The sequence below is a fragment of the Mauremys reevesii genome, linkage group 4, assembly GCF_016161935.1.
Source record: "Mauremys reevesii isolate NIE-2019 linkage group 4, ASM1616193v1, whole genome shotgun sequence".
NCBI lineage: Eukaryota > Metazoa > Chordata > Testudines > Geoemydidae > Mauremys > Mauremys reevesii.
This window is the reverse complement of record NC_052626.1, coordinates 64050252-64075581: the sequence shown is the minus strand read 5'-3', so window position 1 is coordinate 64075581 and position 25330 is coordinate 64050252. Positions and strand designations below refer to the sequence as shown.

General features: G+C 38.4%; 1 protein-coding gene across 8 annotated transcripts in view; it reads left to right on the top strand.

Annotated features, from left to right (window-relative positions):
• The window catches only part of RBM25 (RNA binding motif protein 25), a 72188-nt gene extending 47076 nt beyond the window's left edge, over positions 1–25112 (top strand). For 7 of the 8 annotated variants that reach the window (XM_039535041.1, XM_039535042.1, XM_039535044.1 and 4 more), the window contains 16 exons: positions 412–582; positions 919–976; positions 1384–1544; positions 4894–5076; positions 7234–7287; positions 7530–7613; positions 11127–11407; positions 14170–14392; positions 14753–14842; positions 15897–15970; positions 16804–16954; positions 17404–17728; positions 18382–18656; positions 19294–19392; positions 20786–20833; positions 23497–25112. In XM_039535041.1, coding sequence (XP_039390975.1) covers positions 412–582; positions 919–976; positions 1384–1544; positions 4894–5076; positions 7234–7287; positions 7530–7613; positions 11127–11407; positions 14170–14392; positions 14753–14842; positions 15897–15970; positions 16804–16954; positions 17404–17728; positions 18382–18656; positions 19294–19392; positions 20786–20833; positions 23497–23589 — 2370 coding nt within the window. In that variant the 3' untranslated portion in view covers positions 23590–25112. The remainder of the gene's footprint in view (positions 1–411; positions 583–918; positions 977–1383; positions 1545–4893; positions 5077–7233; positions 7288–7529; positions 7614–11126; positions 11408–14169; positions 14393–14752; positions 14843–15896; positions 15971–16803; positions 16955–17403; positions 17729–18381; positions 18657–19293; positions 19393–20785; positions 20834–23496) is intronic. The other variant, XM_039535039.1, reaches the window with a different exon arrangement.
• The last annotated feature ends 218 nt before the right edge of the window (positions 25113–25330 follow it).

Sequence of the window (25330 nt, the reverse complement as noted above, 5' to 3'; positions counted from 1 at the left end):
GTTTGAGCCAGAATTGATCTTTTATTTACGATCATAACTGTTAAGAATCTGTTTCTCATAGGATGTTAAGGTGTACCAGTATATCAAAAGATGGCAGGCTCATTGTTCATTTTTGGAGCAAGTACTGAATTAAAGATGACTCATAACATCTTATCCAAAAGTGATCTCCTTGCACAACTATACCTCTTTCTGCCTTGCATTTCCAGCAAAGATTTTAAAATAACAATTTCATTCTTTTGAATCTAATAGGCAATATCTATTATATTCTGTGTAGAATCTTAAAACTACTGTCCTGCTGTATTGGTGTGCAATTATCATGCTATGCTATAAACTTATTAGTGAAACACCTCTAGATCTCCAACTCTTCCTTGTTTATAAAATAGATACAGACATCTTGTTTTTCCTCCATAGGTTTTAGTTCCTACCGCAGTGTCCATGGTTGGAAAGCACTTGGGAGCCAGAAAAGAGCACCCGGGTCTAAAGAATAAAGAAAATGATGAAAACAGCGGTCCCACTACCACTGTCTTTGTGGGCAACATTTCTGAGAAGGCATCAGATATGCTTATAAGACAGCTCCTAGCTGTAAGTGCAGTGGTTGGTTTGTTAGACTTCATCCTCAGATGGTGTGTAATGTAAATATTCTGTCATCACTATAAACATGGTGGGATTAATTCACAAGCAGTGAAGTTGGCCACTGATGGTGCAGTAATGACATGTTCATTAGACTTGTGTGAAAAGTGAACAATCAGTTTGACCAGAATAGCTTTCTTTCAGCTGGTACCAAATAGGAATATAGAAGATTTTTAGCAAAATTAACCCTTACTCTTTTGATTCCTTCGCAGAATGGTACAGTATTGTGTGAGCAACTGTTTAACACTTATTAAATGGTAATGTTCCTTTCTTAATTTTGCCTTCAAGAAATGTGGCTTGGTTTTGAGTTGGAAGAGAGTGCAAGGGGCATCTGGAAAACTTCAAGGTAAGTGTTGCTTTTTGGCATCCTGATCAGATTTATTTATTTTGATTATCAGGCAGCTTTCAAAGTATATACTGGCAAATTAACATAATTCTAATATTTTGCATTTAAATTGAGTTGCATATGGCAATTTTTCCTGTTTCCTCTTTATAAAAAAGGAACAAGGTCCAAATCTTAAATTTTGTAATTCTGTCAGAATAATGCAGTGGATATTTTTTTGTAAATTTGCAGAGTAAATATTTTCCCTTTTTATGATGCATATTTCTGGAATATTTTTTTAAAAGTTTGATAACCTATTAGTTCAAAGTTCCCAATATGGAAGATATTTAATGATCTGTAAGGAAAAAGCTGTTAAATATTTACCTGAAGACATTGTTTTTTTGCTTTTCATCTCAATCATCAACCTCTAGCTTTTGGGTTTTGTGAATACAAAGAACCAGAATCCACTCTACGAGCACTGAGACTACTCCATGACCTCCAGATTGGAGAGAAGAAGCTGCTAGTTAAAGTTGATGCCAAGACAAAAGCTCAGCTAGATGAATGGAAAGCAAAGAAAAGGGCTTCCAATGGGGTAGGTATGCAATGTGAGACCTGCACTATGTAATGAGGGGCAGGGACAGGGTTATCTAGGGCTGGAAGCCAGGGCTCTTGGTTTCTATTCCTATCTCAGCTCTTAACTCACTCCATGATTTTTGCTAGACTGTGGCTCCTAAATCCCGTTTGAGAGTTTGTGGGGCTTGGGAACCTAATTTACTTAAGCATTTTTGAGAATTTTACCTTAGGGCTTGTCGGCACTTAAATTTGCATATTTAACCAATGGAAACACCTGTTTTTCAATTTAGCTTGCCTTTGTACATTTACTGACGCATGCTAAACCAATATAAGCTAGATTTAAATTGATTTAAGGGTGTCTGCATGCAAAGTTGCACCAATTTAACTAAATCTGTTCAAAATCACAGCGTTAAATTGATGCAGCACCGTGTATCAGCCAGATCTGAATCTCTGATTCTCAGTTTATATCCATTCTAAAGAGGAGTAATACACAGTATACTGTACCTTACTGTTCTGAAACTTTGTTTAATTAGAGATTTGAGTTGTCTTTTAAAAAGTGACCTATGGAAATGTATTGTTTGTTACAAAATCCGTGAGCCAGTTAAGGGACCTGAATTAATTTTCTCTTGCAGCCTTCACAATTGTTTAAAATTCATGCAAGACAGAAAAGTAGATTTATTTCTTTGCTGTTATAAGGCAGTGAACAGATCACAAGCAGATGTAACATTAAGCATGTGGGGTATTTTTTTTTTCCATCCTTGACTTGAGGGAACACCTATTGGGGATCCATCCAACCAGGGTCACTGTCCATCTAATTTATTCTGAATTTTCTGGTTTAATTATTTAATTGTCTTTCCGGAGTAGTTTTGGTGTGCTGGATTTACTGGGCCAAGTTCATCACGAGTGTAACTTGCTTGAAACTAGTAGTTATACCAAAGATTAATACGGCCCATTTTTGCTAGATGCTTCTCTTTAGCAGGGGTAATAGAGCATGTTCATTCATTTAAAATACCTGCACTTTTTCTGTAATTGCCCCAGCAAAGGTATATACCAATGGGCACTCGCTTCTTGAAGCAACAATTATTCATAATTCTAGTTGGCCAAAGTAGATTTTCAATTTCATTTTGTAGATAATTACCAACTTTTTTGTGTTCAACTTTTGCAATCAGTGCTTTGTAGTAGCTCAGAAAGCTACACAGAATATGCTGGAAATATGAATACTTTTGTCCAATCAGAACCATGGCATAAATATGACTTCAGGTTCTTAACATAATTTGCCTGTCTAGCATATGGGATCACAAGACTATTGCTCAGAACAACAAAGTACTAACAAGGTGAAATCCATATGGCGCAAGTACTGTAGTTGCTAACCTAGATTAAGGGAAGAAAGTTTGACTCGAGCACTCACTTCTGTCAAAGCTTCCTTTTTCCCCTCTGGCACCAGCTATAATTTCTATGCTTACGACTGGGATTGTAAGTAACCTTAACACTGTAGTGCAGCTGTAGGATATGAACAGGAAGGATTGTGCTTTCTGTGAATTTTTTTTGGTGTAGCAAGGCAGAGAAGGTCAGTTGTGACATGAAGCTTTCCGATGGTGATAAATTTAATCACTTATAGTGAAAATTCCTAATTCTTTTTAGGATATATTCTTTAATCTATTGATATCCATGTAGAAAAGCTCTGTACTCTGATTTCATATAATTTTGATGATGTAGACCAGTGTTTCCCAAACTTGGGACACCGCTTGTGTAGGGAAAGCCCCTGGTGGGCCGGGCCGGTTTGTTTACCTGCTGCATCCGCAGGTCCGGCCGATCGCGGCTCCCACTGGCCGCGGTTCGCTGCTCCTGGCCAATGGGAGCTGCTGGAAGCGGCGACCAGTATGTCCCTCGGCCCGTGCCACTTCCAGCAGCTCCCATTGGCCTGGAGCAGCAAACCATGGCCAGTGGGAGCTGCGATTGGCTGGACCTGCGGATGCAGCAGGTAAACAAACCGGCCTGTCCTGCCAGGGGCTTTCTCTACACAAGTGGCGTCCCAAGTTTGGGAAACACTGATATAGACAAATTAGACCCTGGTATGTTCTCATTATTGGTGGTTGAAGGATATGTGAATTGCTGAGGAATATTGATGTAAGAAGTTATGAAATACTACCTCCACTGAAACACTGAGTTATAGTAAATGCATTAAAAGTTTATCAAAGTGCCTGCAGTTCCTTATTAACCCTTTCATGCCTTCCTTGGCATGCAAGGGCCACTCTCAGATCAGAAAGTTGCAGTTCTCTTCTCAGAACTCGGTTTTCTTGACGATTTTTTTTTTGTATTCATATACATTGCAACACTTAATTTCTAATATGAGGGAGATAAACCAAGCAATGCTTTGATCTAATTAGCTCCTCTTCGTGATCACCTCTTCTCCCTGGACCTCTTCAGCTCCACTCCCTGTCACTGCTTTCTAGCTCTTCTCAGTCTACTCCTTGGCCTGGCAGGCTCTTCAGCTCCAACTGAACCCTTCCTCCCCCCTCATTCTTAGCTGCTGCTCCATCAGACCCTTCCCTCCCTCCCTCTACCCCCCTTTTACCCACCACCTATCGCTTGATGAGACACCCAACTGGATTCTCAGGTGAGATTCCATTTTTTTTACAAAATGGGGGAGGGGGGCAGTAAATGAGCAAGATGTTCTTTATCCAAAGTATTTTCATAAACTTCTGCATAAGGTTGGTACAAGGAGGTTCTTTCCCAGAGTTTCCCTTTGTCCTGCTTCCCCACTGTGAGAAGAAAAAAGTGAGGATAAATATATGATCAGCAATAAGGAAACTTCTTGTATGGCAGTGATATTTTCTTTCTAGAAATGTTGCTTTAAAATAGCTCTTTCCCCACAGCTCACTGCTTTAATATTTAATTAGAAAAGGAAAATATTTGTATTGTATGATAGCCTAGTGGGCTTCCAAAAAAAAAAAAAAAAGCTTAGAGATGAGCTACTGAAGTGGTCTACAGTTGCTGATGGAGAGAGACCAGAAGCTATGGTAGATCAACATTAGGGCCACAGCTGTTGATACTCCCCATTTGCTCCCTCTGTCTCTTCCTTGACCTTGATCTGTTTTTCAGTCTTATCACAATCCTACTGTTGCTGTCTACAGCTATTCCACTTGTAAAACCCTGGAATGCAGTCCCTCTCTGGCACTGCTAGTGTGAAGAGGTCTGAGCAATAGGATGCAGTTGAGAGCTGTTCTTAAACTTTGGTAAACACAGTAGAGGCACTAGCAGGATTATTTAAAAAAAAAAAAGACCATTTGGGACAAAATTCTTCCTCTCACGAGTGGGATGTAGTGTGACAGTTTGCTGATTTCTCTAAATTTGCCACTTTTCCCTAGAACTCCAGACCGGAGTCTACAAATGATGATGACGAAGCACTGGATGAGGAAACAAAGAGAAGAGATCAGTTAATTAAAGGGGCCATTGAAGTATTAATACGAGAATATTCCAGCGAGCTCAATGCCCCTTCCCAGGAATCTGACTCTCACCCCAGGAAGAAGAAAAAGGAAAAGAAGGAGGACGTATGTGTTTTGATTTTGGACAAAACAGGTTTTTCTTCAACTCACCTTTATATAATGGCCAAACCCTGTGCAAATACTTTAACTCAGAACTTCTGATGAGAAAACAAATCGACAAGCGTTGATGTCAGCAGCAGTTTCATGTATTAAATTGAAATCTAGTCAGTTTTAGATGCCATCCCCTCTGGATGGTTTAGGGGGTCTGAGCACCTAGACTTCTTGGAACTACAGGTTTGAATCCTGGCAGGTTTGACTCAGCCTTTCATCCCTCTGAGGTAGATACGTTGAACTCAGTGCAGTTTATTGCATGTCTATAGGTTTTTCAGATGAGACCTTAAAAAACAAGGTCCTGCCTGTTCTGTGTTGACACTTAAAGATCCCAGAACACTTTGTGTAAGCGTAGTGGTTTGCTCTGGTGTCCTTTACCAAAATTTTCTCTTCTCCCCACTGTTTGATAGCATGCTATGAGTCAGCTGGTTGTTGCTACTTTACACCCCAGAGGTGGTTGCATTTCAGTGGTGGTATACGTGTATAGTTTTGAAACACTTTGGGATCCTCCAGGGATGAAAGGCATGTTATAATTTTATTATTTTTACTATAAAACTACTATTATAAAAATGTTTTAGTTTGGCTGTGTTTGGCCAGCTGGCTTTCCTAAACTTTGTGACACACAAAAAAATCTAGTGTTTGGCAGAAATGTTCTGATCCTTTCAGTGTACTAAAATAAACTCTGAAGAAGAGGGGAGAACCAAGAATTTACAATTCGCAAGCTAAGACTTTGCTTTTGCAATTGAGTCTCTAACCATGTGAAAATGAGCTCTTGACACCTCTCAACCTCCACCCAAGGTTGCAAGAAATCAGAATCTAGTTGGACTGAGATTTTTACCTGCTTAAATCTACTGTATAATTCCCATTCCAAGGCAGTAATGCAGCTTCAGCTGCTGATGGGGTGTGAAAGAGCGGTGCAAGAAGCAACACCTCTCCCTCTGGGAGTGAGTATATCATCCCCACATCATTCTTAGTCTAAAATAACCTGAGGAATAGGAGTCCTGAGTTGAGAATTTAGATTTCCTTCCTCACCCTTTCTTTGGGGCAAGACTTTTTGGATGAGAATGAAGTCATTGTCTAATGCTGTGGGCTGTATATTATGCAAACAAAAAATACTGTAATATGTTTATTGTGCTGAGGCTATCTGTGGTCATGGATAATGACAGATGACTATACTATCACATTGCCATGCCACTATAATCTCGCAAGAGCCGAATGCTAAGCGTACTTTTTGTAACTCTGCTATCTCTGCATGATCTAGCTTTAGACCAGTCTGAGCTAGCAGAGCAGATTAATATGTTCTGCCAAAGACACAGCAGCTGTTGGGTTGAAATTGCACTTTGCCTTCTCTCCCTGATGGGTAGGGAAATGAGAATTTTGGAGGCTACCATCTTTGGCCTGTGGGGGTGCAGGTGGGAGCAGGGAGATGATCCTAGTTCATCACTCCTTTGACTTTTAAAGAGGGGGAGAGAAGAATCTGTGGGTGGGGGGTGGAGGGAAGATGCCATATAAAAAAACTGCTTATTCTGGGGCTTCTGTCCCCCTGAAGGGGATGGGAAGAAAACTGCTGATGTTAGCAGCTGAGTCCTTCACTAGTTCCACTGGATGAAGGAATGATGGATGATGTGGGGGAGATGAGGGTGTGTGGGAGGAGTGGCGAGTGAGTGGAATCTGTTTTTGAATTTCAAGCACGGGGGAACCTCGCTAATTCGCACTAACTACCAGGAGACCCATTGCAGATGACTAAATTTTGCGAATTAGCGAGTAAATAAAATCAAGATTTATGCACCACAATGTATTGATCACTTATTTTGACAAGTGTAGTTTAGTCTTATTTATGACATTATTATAGTGTACTAATGTCCTGTAGTACGCTTTGTAATTCTGTGATGTCTTACTAATGAGACCTCACTACAACATCTGTTAAATCTTTGCTGAGAAATAGATCAGTGAAGGGAGAATTAGCGAGGTTCTTCTGTAATTTTGTTGAGTCAAAAAAATAAGATCACAGCAATACAATATTGCTTATAGTACAAACATACAAAACATTGTTTTTCAGAGTAGTGTGCAATCTATTTTTAAAAAAAAAAATCTCCGTGGATTTTTCCGCAGATTTTCCGCAGATTTCCAGTGGCCCCACTGATACCTTATCCACTCATCACCAAGGTTCGTTTACATTGTAGGCTTTGACAATGACTATGTTTACTGCTAGTTGCCAGATTTGTGACTCTTGTCCATCTGATTTTTCACTCATTAACATCAGACTGTCAGGTTTGGTACTACAGAAGGGGTATATTTATCTCTTACAAGACTGGTACAAAACTTCTAACCTTGAGCTTTTCTCTTGTTCTTCTGTGTATGTACAGACGGCTCTTAATGCTTTTCCTCCTGTCCCCCTTGTTTTTTAGGAGGATATAAATGCTATAGAAATGGAGGAAGACAAAAGAGACCTGATATCAAGAGAGATCAGTAAATTCAGAGACACACACAAGGTAGTATTCTTGTTTTTGCACTTGATACAAAATTAGGCTTTTACAGATTCCAAAAAAACCCACTTTTATAAAATTTACCAATACAATATCACTTAAAATACTGTTTATAATGAGGTGTAATATATATATATATAGAGAGAGAGAGAGTGCTATTTAAAACCAGCAAAAAACACATACCACATTAAGTGGCCCGTGGCATTTGTAAGACTTTTAGTCGCTATTGATTACTTTGCAGTCTTCTCACTTTATCATGAATAGACACAACTTAAGTTTCTACACATACATTAGGTTAGATATATTTATAACTAAAGACTAAACAGGCTGCAATGTAAGACATACACTTGAGTGTGTTTCTGTAGACAGTTATAACGTAATCCAAGGAAACGTTTTATGGAGAGCTGAAACTTAATTTTAAATTTAAGACTTTTTTATTTTAATAGTTCTAAGTTGAGTGGGGGAAAATTAAAAATAGGTCAGTGGTTACCAGAATTACCAAAATTTAGATGCATGGAAGAATTGTAAATTCCCATAAAGCTAATCTATTCATTGACCCCCACCATTATGATAGAGATCATATGGTGACTAATGCAAGATGAAACTCAGCTTGGAAAGTAACATGGAATAGGATGTAAGTATGAGCTTCTGTTTTTTATTATATTTATGGATGCCCCCTCAGAAAAATATGCAAAGGGGTAACTGGCTTGGAAATGTTGTGCACAGCAAATCCCACTTCAGGGTTCCCACCTACAAAAGTTTCTGTTAATGTCAGTGCATTTATGAATGTTTCTGGTTTGGAAGGTGGTACTAATGGATAGTGAAATGCAAACTGTGCATGTAATATATTTCAATGTTTAGTTTATAAGGCGGTATTAATTTTCCCCAGCAAGAGTGGAGGTGGTCCATGACCCATTGAAGTATTAACCAGTGTTCACGTTTTGAGCAAACACTTTTTTTGAATACCTGAAGTTGACATTGATTAAAAGGTTGAAGGTGCAATAAGGTGAAGCGTACCCCTGTTGTTCAGCTTTACCTTGTGCAGTTGTTGGGTGGTACTTTTTCACACAACTTTATCAACATAAAGCAAAAGGAACACAGTTGGCAATGTAAATACTGCATTTTCCTCTCCACTCAATTTGGGAATGAAAACCTAAGGAAAAGAATTCCAGAAGAGATATTCTGGTGAATTTCAGTAATTAAATATGAAACTGGTCAATGGTGAGACATAGAAAAGTTGTGTTTAATTCCAGGCCCTGTCAAGTCACTGGTACAAAATATAAACAAATCAAGTGGTTTAAAAAAAATTAAAATATGCTTCACTGTTTCAGAAGCTGTCAGGCACTTTACTGCCTTTTATCTATTTTATTGGGGGGGATATTTTGGATTTCTTAACTTTAAAATCAACTTTAATTATAATAAGTGGCCATTGCATATATTGGGTGGAATGATTTAAAAGGGCTGTTGAATCCATAGCAGCTGGCTAGTGAGCACAGTGAACCTTTGCATGTTTTTAAAATGAGTTTATAAAACAATAACCACAGACTGTCAGGGTATCAGCCTTGCAGGGGGCGTCCATTTACAGCACGGACGAGTCTGAAGAGAGCTCAAGGTAAGATTTATGATTCTTCTATCTGTCCTTTTCTGTTCATTACTTCATTATATCTGTGATGCTTTTTCCATCCCATTATCCCTTCAGACTCTTTTGTTTACACTGGTAGCAGTTATTTAAATGAGATTTTGATATGAACCAGATAGGCCAATTCATTCCTGTATTAGATTTTTAAGGAACCAAATTTATAAAATGGGTCATAAGAGACCAAAACTTGTACAGATAAAATGTCTGACACACAATTTTTGCTATGAACAAGTATTTGAGAGAAAATCCAGGAATTCAGCAAAAGAAATTTCTATTGGAACATCTAAAATAATCTGTAAGTATCAACTATTTCAGTATATAAACTTTTTTCTTTAAAAGTATATGAAATTGAGGTAAGTTTGATTTTGAAAATTGACATAGCATAGTCTAACATCTTACCATATTAGTTTGTTACATTATAAGACATCTATAAAAGAATTTCGCTTAGTGTTTCTAAGTTTTCACCCCTCTGTTTTGTAGAATTTTAAGTTTTGTTTTTCGTAATATCAGTTTCCTACCATTTTAATCCCCTTTTCCTTTTGTGATTTCAATGTATCCAACACTAGCATGCCTGTATTTTACTATCAATGCAGTGTGGTATGGTGGCTGGATATATTGATCTCTTGTGAATTAGCTTTATTTCTGTAACCTTTTGTCAGTTCTCTGGTCCATGGGCACATGACAGAAGAATATTTACCAGGTAAGATTGCTTTTTAAAGTTGTCTTAAATGCATTGTTTAAAGAGAGAAAAAAAAAAAAAAGAAAATGCACATTTTATTGTTTCAGTTTTTAATTTCTTTACAGTGGTGGTAAACGTGGAGCCAAAGGGGATAAAACCTGTTTTTTCTGCTCAGTATGTGTAAAAACCATGTGGGGTTCTGGCATCTGTCAGGCTGACAAACTTGGTCTGTCTTTATTGTTTGGTATTTTTGTGAACCGTGTACTTGCTCTTCCTCCCAGAAACATAGCTTATAGGCAAAGTTAATCCAGTGTTGGCGATCCATGTCCTAGCACAGCATCTGTAAGTTAACACACAACAATTGCTTCCAAGGATGGATTTATCTATCATTCTATTGATGTATTTTCTATTGTCTTATAGGAGTTCTGGTTATAGATACCGTTTTTAAATGGAAAAGTTTCAACTGTATACAATTTTAGTAAAACTGTAGCAGATAACCCTTTAGTTTCTATATTTCAAATGAGTGATTTCCAACCTTTTTTAATCTTTCCATCTTGTAGGGGTGGAAGTTGAGGATTCCATTCGGCAGAATTCACTTTTTACACGTGAACAGTTAGAGCTCTTTAGGAAGGGCAAAGTGGGAGGGGTCCAGCTCCCTCCTCACTGTTGAGGCATGTGCGCCCATGTGCAAATGGATGAATTTCTTTACCCCAAGTTTTCAGATAGGGTTGATTTGGTCTGCTGAGACCATGGGGAAACAACTCTGTCCCAATGGGCATCAACTGAATTCTGTTTGTCCAGCTCAGAAGAATAAATTTTATTAGCTAAAAGTTCATTTTCTTTGTTCCCAAGTGGTTCATTGCACCTGTGGAGTCTGTGGCTCTGCTGTGAACCATGATTGAGAATGCACTGTGTATGTGCAGCTCAGTTATTATACAACAGTCCAAGGCCAGTCCTACCCTGCCATCCAAGGTTGGAGATTGCTGGTCTGTGTAGATCTATGCTTTTGCACGAAATCTAGTTTTGTGATTGCTGCATTTTGATTTCATACTTATGAGTTCAAAACAAACTATTCAATACATTAAATGTTAAATCACTGATGGTTTTGGTACGCCCATTACCAGCCTTGCGTGTTGCGCCGGGACTATCAGATTCCTGCAATTATGGAACTAACTGTGAAAGTTCTCTTGTTGGTTTCTAGAAACTGGAGGAGGAAAAAGGCAAAAAAGAGAAAGAGAGACAAGAAATTGAAAAAGAAAGGAGAGAAAGAGAGAGGGAACGGGAGCGTGAACGAGAGAGGAGGGAGCGTGAAAGAGAGAGGGAACGGGAGCGTGAACGAGAGAAGGAGAAAGAACGGGAGCGTGAACGAGAGCGGGATCGGGATCGTGACCGGACTAAAGATAGAGACAGAGACCGGGATCGAGACCGTGACAGAGACCGTGAAAGGAGCTCAGACCGCAACAAGGATCGAAGCAGATCACGGTAAATAAAAGTTTGAGTTGCTGAAATAGAACTTTAGTTCTTGCTAAGGCTGCTTACACAAGTGAATATAGTTCAATATATTGGGGTTTTTTTCACTTAGAAAAAAGACAGCTCTCAATCCTAAGTTTAAAAAAAAAAAATAGGTCCATGTAAAATAGGAAATATGATTTTAAAAAACTTCAATTTTATACATAAAAAGTACACAAAGCATATGACAGTTCCCACAAAAGGTGAAGCCTTGTTGCTCAGCCTGTCATCCTAGCTAATCGGCAATATGAACAGAGCTAAACTGCAAAGAAGCTAGTGACTAAACATGGTGATGCAAAGTCTGTATGCAGGTTGTGAGCCAAATGGGAAGAGGGAGAGATTGTTTCAAGGAGGTGTACATATATTAGCCTTGGCACTCAGTTTCTGCACCCTGAATTTAAGGGCCAGACTAAATGCTTTTGAGGCCCTTGTCTTGTGGAGGTAGAGCTGGATGGAGATATCACGCAGTGTCAGAATTGGTATGCTTATGGGGCACTAAAGGGTTAAAAATAACATGAAAGATGATGATAAATGTGACTCTCTCAGTAGGTGGTGATAACGTACCCTTAAATTCATTTAAGATTGAAGCTTTGTATACAAGGCTTTTCAGGCCAGCAGTAATCTTATTTATTTTTTTTATGTCCTAGGGACAGTATTCATACCTAAGGCAATTGTCCAGGCTGACTCTCTTCCCCTCCCCCCACCTTTTTTTTTTTAATTTGCGGGGGAGGTTGGTGGTGAGGGTGTTATGGAAAGATCTTTCATACCTTACACAACTATCTGGCTTTCTTATTGTCTTCTGCTTTTGGGATGGGTAGGGAGAAAAAAAAATGCTTATAGGTCTGGGTGAGGCAGCTGGAAGTGAGTCTTTCATACAGACTGGGTTGAGGGTTATTTTTTCATAACTGGTTGCATTACACCCACTATATCCCCACCAAAGATCCTTTTATGCCTCTTCAGACAGAGCATCTGCCCTCCATCATGAGGTGACCTTCTGTCTCCCTGTAATAGACCTTCGGCAAGGTGATATTCTTTGTTAAGAGGATAAGGGAAAGTTTTATACATAAATATAAAGAAATAAAAAGATTAACTTCTGCTCAGCAAGACCTGCTCTCCCTTTTCACCAGGATTAACCTGACATACCTCTGTTCCTGGTAGCCTGAAGAATGGGGGACTGAGCTTGCAGTTCAAACTGAGATCTCTGCAAGTAGCACAAAACTTAAGTGTTCTTTAAACTGTAAAACGGTGGCTTGGAAAATAAAGCGGTCTAATACCTTTTGGGGCATGTATGTGGGAAAACTATTAGAGAACATTGACCCTTGAATACTAGTTACTGCCATGTGAGCTTAGTGATTCCAAGTGTTTATGGTTGGGCTGACTAAGAAACAGGTTTAAAAAACAGCAAAAAATTAAATGTAGATTTACATAATCAGTTCCATCACTATAGCTAATCATTTTGTACAATAGCAAGAGGAATAACTCCAGAGAAGGCAGAGTGGATAAAAATCAATGATTTAAAAAAAAAATTTGATTTTTTTTTTAAATTGATTTTTTTTTAATCAGATTTTTTTGATAAAATGCTTTTTGAGGAAAAAACCCATCTAAAGAGAGAGAACTCATCATGGAATAGGGATTATAAATTCTAATTCTATAGTCTGAGACAATATATTTATGTAATCTGGGGGGAGTGATAGCTCAGTGGTTTGAGCATTGGCCTGCTAAATGCAGGGTTGTGAGTTCAGTTCTTGAGGGGGCCACTTAGGGATCTGGGGCAAAATCAGTACTTGGTCCTGCTAGTGAAGGCGGGGCTGGACTCAGTGACCTTTCAGGGTCCCTTCCAGCTCTACAAGATAGGTATGTCTCCATATATAATCTTTAAGAAAAGTTTTTTGTAAATGAGTTTCAATAGTTCATGGATTAGGGACCCAATCTTACAGGGTTCCAGGGGCTTCTGTATGGATTATTTAGGTTAATCTTTCGATCTACCCAATGGGACTTAGTATAGAAGATACCATCAGAGATGCTTAGTTTTGCAGTTCTCAAACTGTGGATTCATGTCTCCAGAGATAACATGCTTGTTAACAGCAAAAATGTTTTTAAATAAATAATATATAGAGGTGAGAAATAACGGACCTCAACCCTATTGTCGCTCTGCAAATTTGTGTACACAGAGTCAATCCCTTACCTCTTTCTAAAAGTGCAAAGTTTCAAAAAGTTCAATGAATAGAAGATTGTTGGAGGCGGAATAGATCTGGACAAGGAGAAGTCTGGAGATAAATGTGAGAAGGGAGGAACAGGCAGTAGAAACAAAAGTGAAACTGTTTGAGCAGCATATTCCAGAAGTCTTGAGGTCTTTCTGAATGTAGCCTTCATTGCTTTGAGATCTACCATACCATTCTCTCACTAGAAGGGAAAACCTATAATGGCAGCAGGCCATAAAAGAGACCCAGTTTGGGTCTCATCTATCTCTTGAGTTGTGAAGAATATGCATTAAGGTTATAACAACCAACAAGAAAGCACTTTTATGTAGAAATCCATGATTAAATCAAGTCTTCCTGACTAGTGATTTAAATCATGATTTAAATCAATTTGATTTAACTCAAATCCACCCTGAGAGAAGGTATCAATACTGTATTAAGTGTTTGAAATTACATCCAATACTTGTTTGTGTTTGTTTGGTAGAGGAGATAAGCTAGCTGGTTGTATGCTTTAATTGTATTGGCTCTTTTCCTTAGAGAGAAAAGCAGAGACAGAGAACGTGAACGGGAGCGGGAGCGGGAAAGAGAACGAGAGAGAGAGCGGGAGAGAGAACGAGAGCGGGAAAGGGAAAGGGAGAGAGAACGGGAGCGGGAGCGAGAAAAGGACAAGAAAAGGGACCGAGAAGAGGATGAAGAGGACGCCTATGAACGCCGAAAGCTGGAAAGGAAACTACGTGAGAAGGAAGCTGCTTATCAAGAGGTAGTTTGGGAGTAGCTATGCTTTTCAAACTTTTCAAGTTGGAAAGTCACTTCTGATGTCAGTGACTTTTTAATTGTGTGTTTCTTGGTGGTTGTCTTACTGCACAATAGTCCACTTTTTCCCCAACCCCCTATCTAACCCTTTGGCACTGGATGACAGTATTCAGAACACAATGTTACACAAATTAAATCAGTCTGGAGGGGAATTTCTGGCCCATTTATTCCAAGGGTTAAAAACTATAAGTAGCAAATTTTTATATCTTGACCTAATTATTTCTGAGTATGTGGAAACTGGTTTTGTTTTTTAGTTGGTTTCTAATGCTCATGAGATTACGAAATACTCTCCATATTTTTATTGCAGCGTCTTAAAAACTGGGAGATCAGAGAACGGAAGAAAACTAGAGAATATGAAAAAGAATCTGAGAGGGAAGAAGAAAGACGAAGGGAAATGGTAAGATTCACTATTTGCAATTGGATTCCTTTTTTTTTTTTCCTCTGTTTGAATTAGAACTGAGGCAGATTCTGTAATTTTCTTCACATAAAGGGCTACTGTGAAATATCCTGTAATGTATTGTCCTGCTTACATCAACAGAACACATGGATTTTGTACACAATAGCTTAAAGCTAACTAGCCACATAATTGTGATAGATGGCTTTTAAAATGTAAAGCAGAAGCATTAGGTAAGAGATCCTGGAAAAATAAAGGCTGGTTGCCTGGCTCTAGCAGAAGCAAAATAGGGAGAGAGCAGGCCGCTGCAAAATACTCTAGTTGTCTTACAGAGAATTGCATCTTCAGTAAGAAATGTTACAACTGTGACCAACACACCTGTCAAGTTTTCAGTGTAAACGTAGTCTGTTTTCTGACATATAAAACATTGGTCAGATCTAGTCTGCTGGATGTACTCATGTGGTATGCTTGGCATGTTCAGATTCTGCAGAATGAGGGTTTGTTCTTTTTAAAGATTCTGTTCCTCTACCACGTTTTGGCTCGTGCATGAGCTCAATGCTGCAGCACATTGCAAAGGAGTATTTAAATCTAAAATTATTCATTAGAATTATTTGTTGATTAAACTTTTGGTTTTATAAAATCTAAATTTCAAGACTAAATGGAACTAATAGTGCCCATTTAAACTGACACTTTCAAATCCATTAAAAAAACTGGCTTATAAAGCATTTATTTGAAGAACCCTATTGTGGTTTTCTTATTTAGGACACAAGAATATTGACCATATGAAAAAGCTTCAAGATGTTAGATAATGAGAACTTCAGTGCTTGACAGTGAGGGACATTTATCCTACCAGTCAGAGATGGACAAACATTAGTGAGTTGTCACACTATTATATGGGAGGAGGGGGGTGATGCCACTCCAGAAGCTCTCCATCTGCTGGCAGGGGGAATCCGTATCCAATAGTTTAAACAGGGATAGAATGAAACTGAATGTATTTTGTCTGAGAGGAAGGAGTAGAAAACCTTTACAGTAATATTGATGTCTCTACTTGCTACAGGCAAAAGAAGCCAAACGGCTAAAAGAATTTTTAGAAGATTATGATGATGACAGAGATGATCCAAAATATTACAGGTACGTTTGAGTAAGCAACCAAGCGGGGAAAATCCAATCCTCACTAACTAGCTGTTTAATAAAATTGTCATGATTACTGGTAGAAAATAAGAGGCATGAGTGTACAGGGAACTTGGCACTCAAATACTGTGGTGATAGGGATCATTAAGTAGCTAGATTACCTCATGGAGTCAATACATTCAAAATCTGAGGGAACTGGGTAACACTGCTACTCACTGATTCAAGGAGCATCCGCTCCTTCCCACTCCTTTAACAGAGATGAGGGTACTGCTTTAGGGTGAGGCAGAACATGAGATCAGAGTAGTCCCAAAACTGTGGGTAAGGGAGGGAAGAGTGGACTTCTATATAAACTTATTTCTCTGCTCTTTATACTGGGGCTGTAAATTATATTCAGAAAAACTTTAAGTCAGGGTGGTGAGGATCCTTCTTATGGGAATACCCAAAAAAATTAACTTAAACTGATGAATTGAAATGGGGAGGAGTTCTTATCAAATACAGGTTTACTCAGGTCTATAAAATGCTTACTGTTTTCCTAGCTTTATAAATGATCCCACTCTAACTATAATTTTTTCATTCAGGATTCCAGAAAGAGCACTTGTCTCTCTGCATGTCTCATTATCTGCTGAGCATGATGATGCTGATTCTTTGGAGTTGTGTATAGAATGGGAGTTGACATTTTAGCATCTCCCATCATGAGACTAGAGGGTTCAAGGTGCACTTACACATCTTGTGGTTTTACTTAATGGAAAAATGAATGGAAGCAGTTATGTGTCTTAGAAGGCTTTAATTAGATTGTTCTTAACTTTTAAGCACAAAGTTTGTATCTTCTTCAGGGGTAGTGCTCTTCAAAAGAGATTGCGAGACAGGGAGAAAGAGATGGAAGGAGATGAACGAGATAGGAAGAGGGAGAAAGAAGAGTTGGAAGAAATCAGGCAGCGCCTTCTGGCAGAAGGACATCCAGATCCAGATGCAGAACTCCAGAGGGTAAGCAACAACTGGTCTGACAAAGGAAAATGCATAAATATCTTTGTAGTATTAGGCAAAGTTAAATGTTTGAGTACACGTTTAATAAATTAGAGGTTTATAGTTGATCTGGTGGTAATATATGCTTTGTTCGTCCAAATGTAGATATGGAAAGCTTTTTTGGTTTCCAGTCTTTATGTAAGTATCATAAAATTGTTAATCTGGATTATTTTTTTTAAAAATCCAGATAAAACGGAGTTTAAAAAATGATTTGGATTTACCAGGATTATCCGATTATGAAGACAGTAGTAGGGTTTGTGTATATTTTAGTCCTTAACAGATTATGCGGTGGACACTTCATGGGGTAGAGGGCAGGACATTTAAGTAGGTCCTTTTTCAGAATCTTCCCAAATAGGACAATTTTGGTCTTGAGAGGTTTTTACGTTTGCTAATTGGCTGTTTATTTGCAGATGGAACAAGAGGCCGAAAGGCGCCGACAGCCACAAATCAAACAGGAGCCAGAATCTGAGGAAGAAGAGGAGGAAAAGCCAGAAAAAGAGGAAAAAAGGGAAGAACCAGAGGAAGAGGAGGAGGAACCGGAACAAAAGCCTTGCCTTAAACCAACCCTACGACCCATCAGCTCTGCCCCATCTGTTTCATCTGCTAGTGGCAATGCAACCCCTAACACCCCTGGTGATGAATCACCCTGTGGCATCATCATCCCTCATGAAAACTCGCCTGATCAGCAACAGCCAGAGGAGCATAGGCCTAAAATAGGACTTAGCCTCAAATTGGGCAAGTTGGCATTTCATTTCAATTTTCCTTGAGGGTTTGTAGAGAGAAGAAACACAGGAAGTTGAGAAGCAATTCAATTTTCCAAATTATATTGTAGATTTGGGAGCAAAACTGAGCAACTTGATATGCTAAATTGCCAGTAACTAGGATGTTCTTCCTGCTCAAAGATATCTTAATATATTAGCTGATTTGTCTAAAATCTGGGAAGAAGAAAACAGGTTTGGCATGCTAAGTGAGTGGTTTCCTAAAGAATGCTGTACTAATGAGCTGTGATTAATACTTTGGACTTAAAATGTCTTTTGTTAGAAGACCTGTAAGCATTAGATGGAAAGCCCATTGAAATCTGTCCATTGACATCAGTAGGCTCCAGCCAGAAGTGCTTTACAAATATTTTTTCATAATACCCTTTTCAAAGACCAGCAAAATAAGGGATAGAGAGGCTGACTTTCCCAGAGCAGCACAGTAAACTGGTGACAGAATCCAGAATAGAACAAGAGTCTTGACTCCCATTTCCTCTGCTCTGAGCACTAGAGAACAATTTTTATATCCCTGTTCCTTATTTAAGGGTGTGAATTTTACTGTGAAGACAAACAAAACTACCTTCAGTTGCAAATTACAAATATTTTATTATTCTCTCCTGCCTTTCTTTGTAGGTGCCTGCAATAGTCCAAGCCAGCCCAATGCTGTGAAGAGGAAGAAGCTCCCCGTGGACAGTGTGTTCAATAAATTTGAGGATGAAGACAGTGATGATGTGCCCCGGAAAAGGAAATTGGTTCCCTTGGATTATGGTGAAGAAGATAAAGGCTCCTCCAAGGGCAATGTCAATACAGAAGAAAAGCGCAAACATATTAAAAGTCTTATTGAGAAAATTCCCACAGCCAAACCAGAGCTCTTTGCTTATCCTCTTGATTGGTCTATTGTGGATTCAGTGAGTAACTGTTTCTTTAATTAAAAAAAAAAAATAAAGCTAATGTTGATCAGAAAGCATAATCTGCCAAGTGATGCACCATGGTATTCACTAAAAAGACAAAACATTTGTCACCATGAGTCACATCAATAGCTCTGTCTCAAATCAAACATGACAGTTGATGCTGTATTTCCTGTCCACAGATAATATCTACTCTGCATCATGTCATGCCTGCTTAGATTAGCTCCTGGGCCTCTCCCTAGCTGATGATACAAATTTATATAATGGGTTTTATGGTAGGACCAAAAGTCCACTAGAAACTTATTGTAGACCATAAGACTTGATTTAAACCATGGGTGAGAATTAGGGACATTTAATTTACTGTGTCACCAGGTCCCTGAGGAATAGCTTTCGATTTCTAACAGGTTCTGTTAGGTAGTATAACTTTTTGCAGTAAATTGGCCTGCATTTGTGTTGGGCAGGTATAAATTGAATTAAAATATTGATCTGACATTATATAATATTGGATCTTTCACTAGTTATTTGTGTGTTAGATCCTCTGCATCACTGTTAGTGGCTAGCTTCTGGGTAGTACTGATGGGGGCAGTAAGGATGATGGTAATAGTCTGACATAAATGGTGTTCTCTTTCCTTTTCAGACATTAATGGAACGTCGAATTAGACCATGGATCAACAAGAAAATAATAGAATATATTGGTGAAGAAGAAGCCACACTAGTTGATTTTGTTTGTTCAAAGGTTAATATAATTTTCCTCTGAATAACTTTCTAAACATCTGGGTTTTGTTTCCAGTTTAAAAAGACAATGGCTGGAGAATAACCATTTGAAGATACTACCAGTTTGTAATATTGACCAGCAGCAAGCAGTCAACACCGATTTAATGCATGTACCCAATTACAAGACAGCTCCTTTAATACTTATTTACTCACAGTATGCATATGCCCAAGTCTCTTTGCAGTCTGCTGCACACTTAACTGGATTTTTGTAGTGAGACCCTCCAGGGCACCAGATGAGATTTTGCAGAAACTTCAGATGAATTTAAAAAAAAGATTTTTATATAATTTAAATAGGAAAGTGAATAATAATCAGTATATTATCCCTGTTCACTTTCATATTTAATTCAGTTTATTTTACCTTGCCCCATAGGTCTTAATTTTTAGTGTTTATTGAAAATCCATAACTGTTAGAAGCTCTTGGAGGGAAACAGGAGATTTTGCTTTTTGGGTTCAGAAGGGTTACTTTTGGCACCTGAGAAAAATGTGGGATACACTTTGTGTGTGGAATAAGCATGTTAAGTGGATATAAAATGAATATATTTGAAATATTTAACCATGGTGATACTGACATTTGCCTCGTTAGATTTCAAACTTAATAGATAATTGAAATGAATGTGGCAGTTGATACTTGTCACAGCTTTGGAACAGGCTGTTTGCAGAATCAGGCAGAGACCACTGGACTGATTTCACATTTGGTTCACTTTTTAAAAAAGGTTTCTTCACAGCCATAGGGCTAGAAACATTTATTTTATTTTTTTTAAATAAAAGCCTGGCTTTTGGAGCACAATTCTGATAGGAGGTATTAATTTTAGCAAAGTTTTCATTTATTTGTTTAAACTTTATTAAATTTTATATATAATGCCACCCTCTCCTGGAAAAGGACTTTGAGCGCTGAAAAACAATTTCAAATATGTTAAAATAAATACCACCCATTCAAATCTCTAACAAATAAAACAAAGTGAGGGAGGATGATTGATACCCACCCACTCACTATCCTCCCTTTATCCTCTCCCAGTAGCAGATCCAGGTTGGAGGAGGGGAAATTCCTTTACCCTTACTCCCCAAATTAGCACAGCCAGACTGGAAGTGTAGGAGCAGTTAGTTGAGTGAGTCCCTTGTGGCTTCTTGGAGCTAGGCAATGCTGGAGTTTTATCCCACACATTGACCTTGATACTAACACTCCTGTGAAAGTAGATGCAGTCTTTAAGGATCTTTAAGGATGTTTTGCTGAGGCAAAACAGTGGGTTGCTTGCTATAGCAATTTCAAATTTAGGCTCATTTTTTTGGAGATCTTTAATATAAGTACAGTTCTTAGGTTCCCAGTTTGTAGACTGAAAACCATTTATTTGTTTCAGGTTATGGCTCATAGTTCGCCGCAAAGCATATTGGATGATGTTGCCATGGTAAGCTGAAATTGAATATCAATTATCTTCTATTTTTTCCCCCCTCATGTTTCCCCCTGGCCCACTGATACCTCTCAATTCAGATGGGTTGGTTTTGTTGCCTCGTAAACATTACATAGAAGCTAATAATTAGACTCAGAATTTCTAACTTTGAATTTTGTTGAATCTCTGTCAATATTCATCTGTTATGGACCCTTTCTCTGCAGCAGTTTGGGTATAGCAATTGACTGCAAACTTAGGATGAAGCATAGGCACATACATTATGATAGCATTCTGCAGTCACTGATGATGGACTTTCTTAATTAGGATAGTATAGTATGTTTAATGTACATCCATTTCCAGTTTTCATCTGAACATTTCCAAAATAGTCATTTTCTAGATTTTTACATATGTCAAATCAGTCCACGTACAAGTGGACTGGCTCCACAACCTTCCCTTTATGATTTGACATATGTAAAATCTAAAACTGCAAATTTCTTCGGTAAAACTGGAGAGAAGGGTTTTGTTCCTTTGGTGGAAAAAGTATCTTGTCAAGAATGCACAAGTCAACTCCTTCCTCTTGAAGAAAGCACCTAGGCAGTTCATATTTGTTTGTTAAACTAATAACAGAATTGATGCTAGGCACTTTCAAAATTATAGAGGAATACAGTTTCTACCTGTGTAGATTCTAGATGGGGAAAGCTGTGTTAAGAAATAGATACAGCATACAAGAAAAGTAATCATTGGGGGAGGGGGCGTGTCACATCTTCAGTTGCATATGAGTTTGGGGGTTTTAAGTTACACATGAAATTCCTCATCCCTAACCTCCTCCTACAGTTCAGCTTCATTACAGAGATGGGAGAGGCAAATGCAATTGCAAGCTTCCGTTTGTGTCGTGACACTATGCCCTCCCAACATTGTCTTCCCCCTCCACATAAATAACAATTAATTCATAAGATAAAGGGAAAAGATAAATAGATGACTTAGCTAGTTTCTTGTAGGTGTTGCAGAAAAATGGGTCTTCAGACAGGGCTTTAAAGGAGAGGGTGGTGGCCATGGGAGTCAGCTCAGGAAGGGCATCTTACGGAAAGATAGGGAGCAGCATGGAAGAAATTGAGGCACTTGGAGGAGCACACAAACGACATCAAGGTGGCACAATGGGGCAACAAATGCATGGGAGAATAAGAAGGCAGGGGCAGAGTTACACAGAGAATGATTGTGAGAAACTTGGAGTTTGATGTGGTGAAACAGATCCATTGGAAGAATCCAAAGAAGCAATAGGGAGCTCGGATTCTGACCTTACTGCCTGAGTTTTGTTCACATTAAAAGGGGGCAGATTGGATGTGGGGGAGACCAGAACACAGGTGGCTGTAGTGCTCAGGTTGAGACTAATGGCTTACACAGAGAAGAAAGCTTGGGTTTTGGATATATTGTGTAGGAAAAAGGAAGAGTTGGCAGTGACCTCCAGATTGCAGATCTCTCTGTTAGGGAGGATAGCAGCATGATCTCTTGTGCTGGAGAATAGGATAAAAGGATAACACTGCTTTGTAATTCAGCCTGTTGAATCATTGTCATGCAGTCATGTTTCTGAAACTTAAAATTGCTCGATTGCTATTCTGTAAAACAACTGTTTATGGTGGAAGGAGCAGCTGGGGACCACACAGGTGCCACAAGTACTCCTGTTTTTTTTGCGGCTATTTAATAGTGATAGAACACAGTGTGAAAGAAAGGTGCCAAGGTGAACTACGTGCTTCTATAGCAGTGGTTCTCAAACTTTTGGTACTGGTGACCCCGTTCACATAGCAAGCCACTGAGTGTGACCCCCTCCTTATAAATTAAAAACACTTTTTTATATATTTAACACTATTATAAATGTTGGAGGCAAAGCGAGGTTTGGGATGGAGGCTGACAGCTTGCAAACTCCCATGCAATAACCTCATGACCCCCTCAGGGGTCCCAACCCCCAGTTTGACAACCCCTGTTGTATAGCTTGCAGAGAGAACCCTTAGCCACAAAATTTGGATCCAGATTCCAACATTCCCAAATTTCAGAGGGAGGCTCAGAAAAAAAGATTTTGGTTTGGCCCATCCTAAAGATATACGAGTCAGCCACACAGTTTAGATATGGATCAGATCTCTTGACACTTCCACTCTCATCCTCCTGAACTTTAGGATTCAGATCCAGAGTTTCAGTTGGCCCTATCCCAAATTTGTGAATAAAATATGGTCTTCCCTAGGAGACTAAATGTAGCATTGATTACTTGGAGTTATAATAAAAATAAGTACATATGACATGAAGTCAACTTAATGAAATAAGATAGTGGGTTCACTTCACTTTCAAACTAAAATATGTGAAGTGATTGCAATCTGCTCACGCAAATCAGAGGACCCTAGCCATATTCATTAAACTTTATATAATGCCTTACTGAAAAATTCAGAAGCTTTTTAGTGTACTAGGATTATATCACCCACCACTTGACAATAATACATAAACTTTTTCCAGGAACAACTTAATATTGCTGTTTCATGATGGAAAATAACTTTATAACTTGATTTATTTTGCTCACCAGATGTTTCTTTCCTATGAACCCTACCAAAGTAATAAGTCTGTCTGCTAAGTTTAACTGTAGTGTCGCTAACTGGAAACCCACCATAACCTAATATATTTTTTTCCCCCACCTGTAGGTACTAGATGAAGAAGCGGAAGTTTTTATAGTAAAAATGTGGAGGCTATTGATATACGAAACAGAAGCCAAGAAAATCGGTCTAGTGAAGTAAAGCACTCTCCTTGCTTTTAGGGTTCCATTTGTTTTTTGTTTTTCTTTTCCATCATTCAAGAACTTTGAATTTTCTCTGTCCTCGGAGACACTTGTGAGACCTGTATTTTTTTTATGTAGAAAATGTGAAAAAAAAGTGTCCTCTGCTCTGTTGAGGCCACTCTGCCCCCCCTTGGTTATGGTTATATGAATCCTGCATTGGTTCTCTTTTTATAGTTCACCAGGTACAATTACTGGTATGTTTTATAAGATGCAGCTACTGTACAAGTCTCTGGTGATCTTGTTCGGCAAATCTGTTCCTTGTAAATATTAAAAAGACTCCATTGTTTTGCAAAACATTTGCACTTAATGTGGAACTATATCATACAGACCAAGATAATTAATTTTACTGAAAGTGTATCATCCTCGTCTCTCTCTTCTCCCCACCCCCTTTTTATTTAAAGAACGATCATAATAGAATTGAAATTAGAATTGTAAAAATAGAATAAGTGGATGCAGCAACTTTCTCGGCTTTCACAGTATGCGTGTGAGCGTGCCTGCGCCTGTTGATTTGTCCCTCTCATCTGACCTAGGGAAAGGAGTGGCCTTAAGCTTTTCATATGTGAACGTGCAGGAAAAATGGTGGTGTTTTGCCAATTTTGTGAAACTGGCCAGATTCCTCCTCCAGATGCTCAACCTTCTCATAAAGGGAGTGCAGATTGCAAGATGCTTCTTATTCTTTGTTAGTTATGATGAGGAGATGACTTCAGTGAGCACTATTTAATGCTTTTTTACCTCAGCTGTCTTGTGCACAATTATTTCATTTTAGCCCTTCTCTGCTAGCCCTTCCTACCTCCAAAAATAATCTGACTGATTTTTAAGAAATTACTTTTAAAACACCTTTTTTAGAATTTAGAAGAGAAATTAATATGCCAGTTTAGGACATTTTGGGAAAGAAAAGGTTGAAGGATATAATTAACTATAGCAGTTTATAAAACTAAATCATACATTTTCAAACAATGTAGAAGTCTGTTTTTATGTGTACTATCAAACCAGCCCTGGTTTTGTTTTCCTTCATTTTTTGTACTGTAAGCAGGCTGTATTGTCATTGAAAGAGGGTGATATTTTCCTGCCTTGTCTGTATGGGATTTTTATAAACAAACTGATGCAGTATAAATGATGAGATGTACTGTACACTGCATTTTTTATCTCATACCCAGGTAGAAAGGCACTGATGATGTGCGATGAGCCGTCTTGATTGCAGGATGAAAGTTTTGCTCCCTGGAAAACAATCTCAAACACTTTTTTAATTTTTAAACACAATTCTTATTAGCAAACAAATTAAGTACAGCTGTTCAAGTATCTGTGTAACTGTATTTAACTGAAGGATACAGGTTGACCTGTTTAGAAAGCATAACTGTGACCTTGAGTTATTAGATTTCTTGCATCTTAAGAGGACATTTGAAAACACTGTTCTTAACAAATGGGATCGTGTAAAGGTTCCGCCATGTAAATATTTCAAATATTAAAAATGTATATATTTGATTTGGGGGCTCAAATTCTTTTGGAGTTTCATGCAGCTTGCCATTTTATTGAACATATCTATTCCAGGTCAGGAACCAGAACAAATGTCCACAGAGGCTTTTTTCCTCTTCTATGTGGGCTTAACAGAAGCGTGCAGATGTGGTCCTAACTTGCCCTTTTTTATCCCTTTGAGTTTGTATGCTTAAAGTGTGCTTTTCTTTATTTGGGTTGAGATCTCA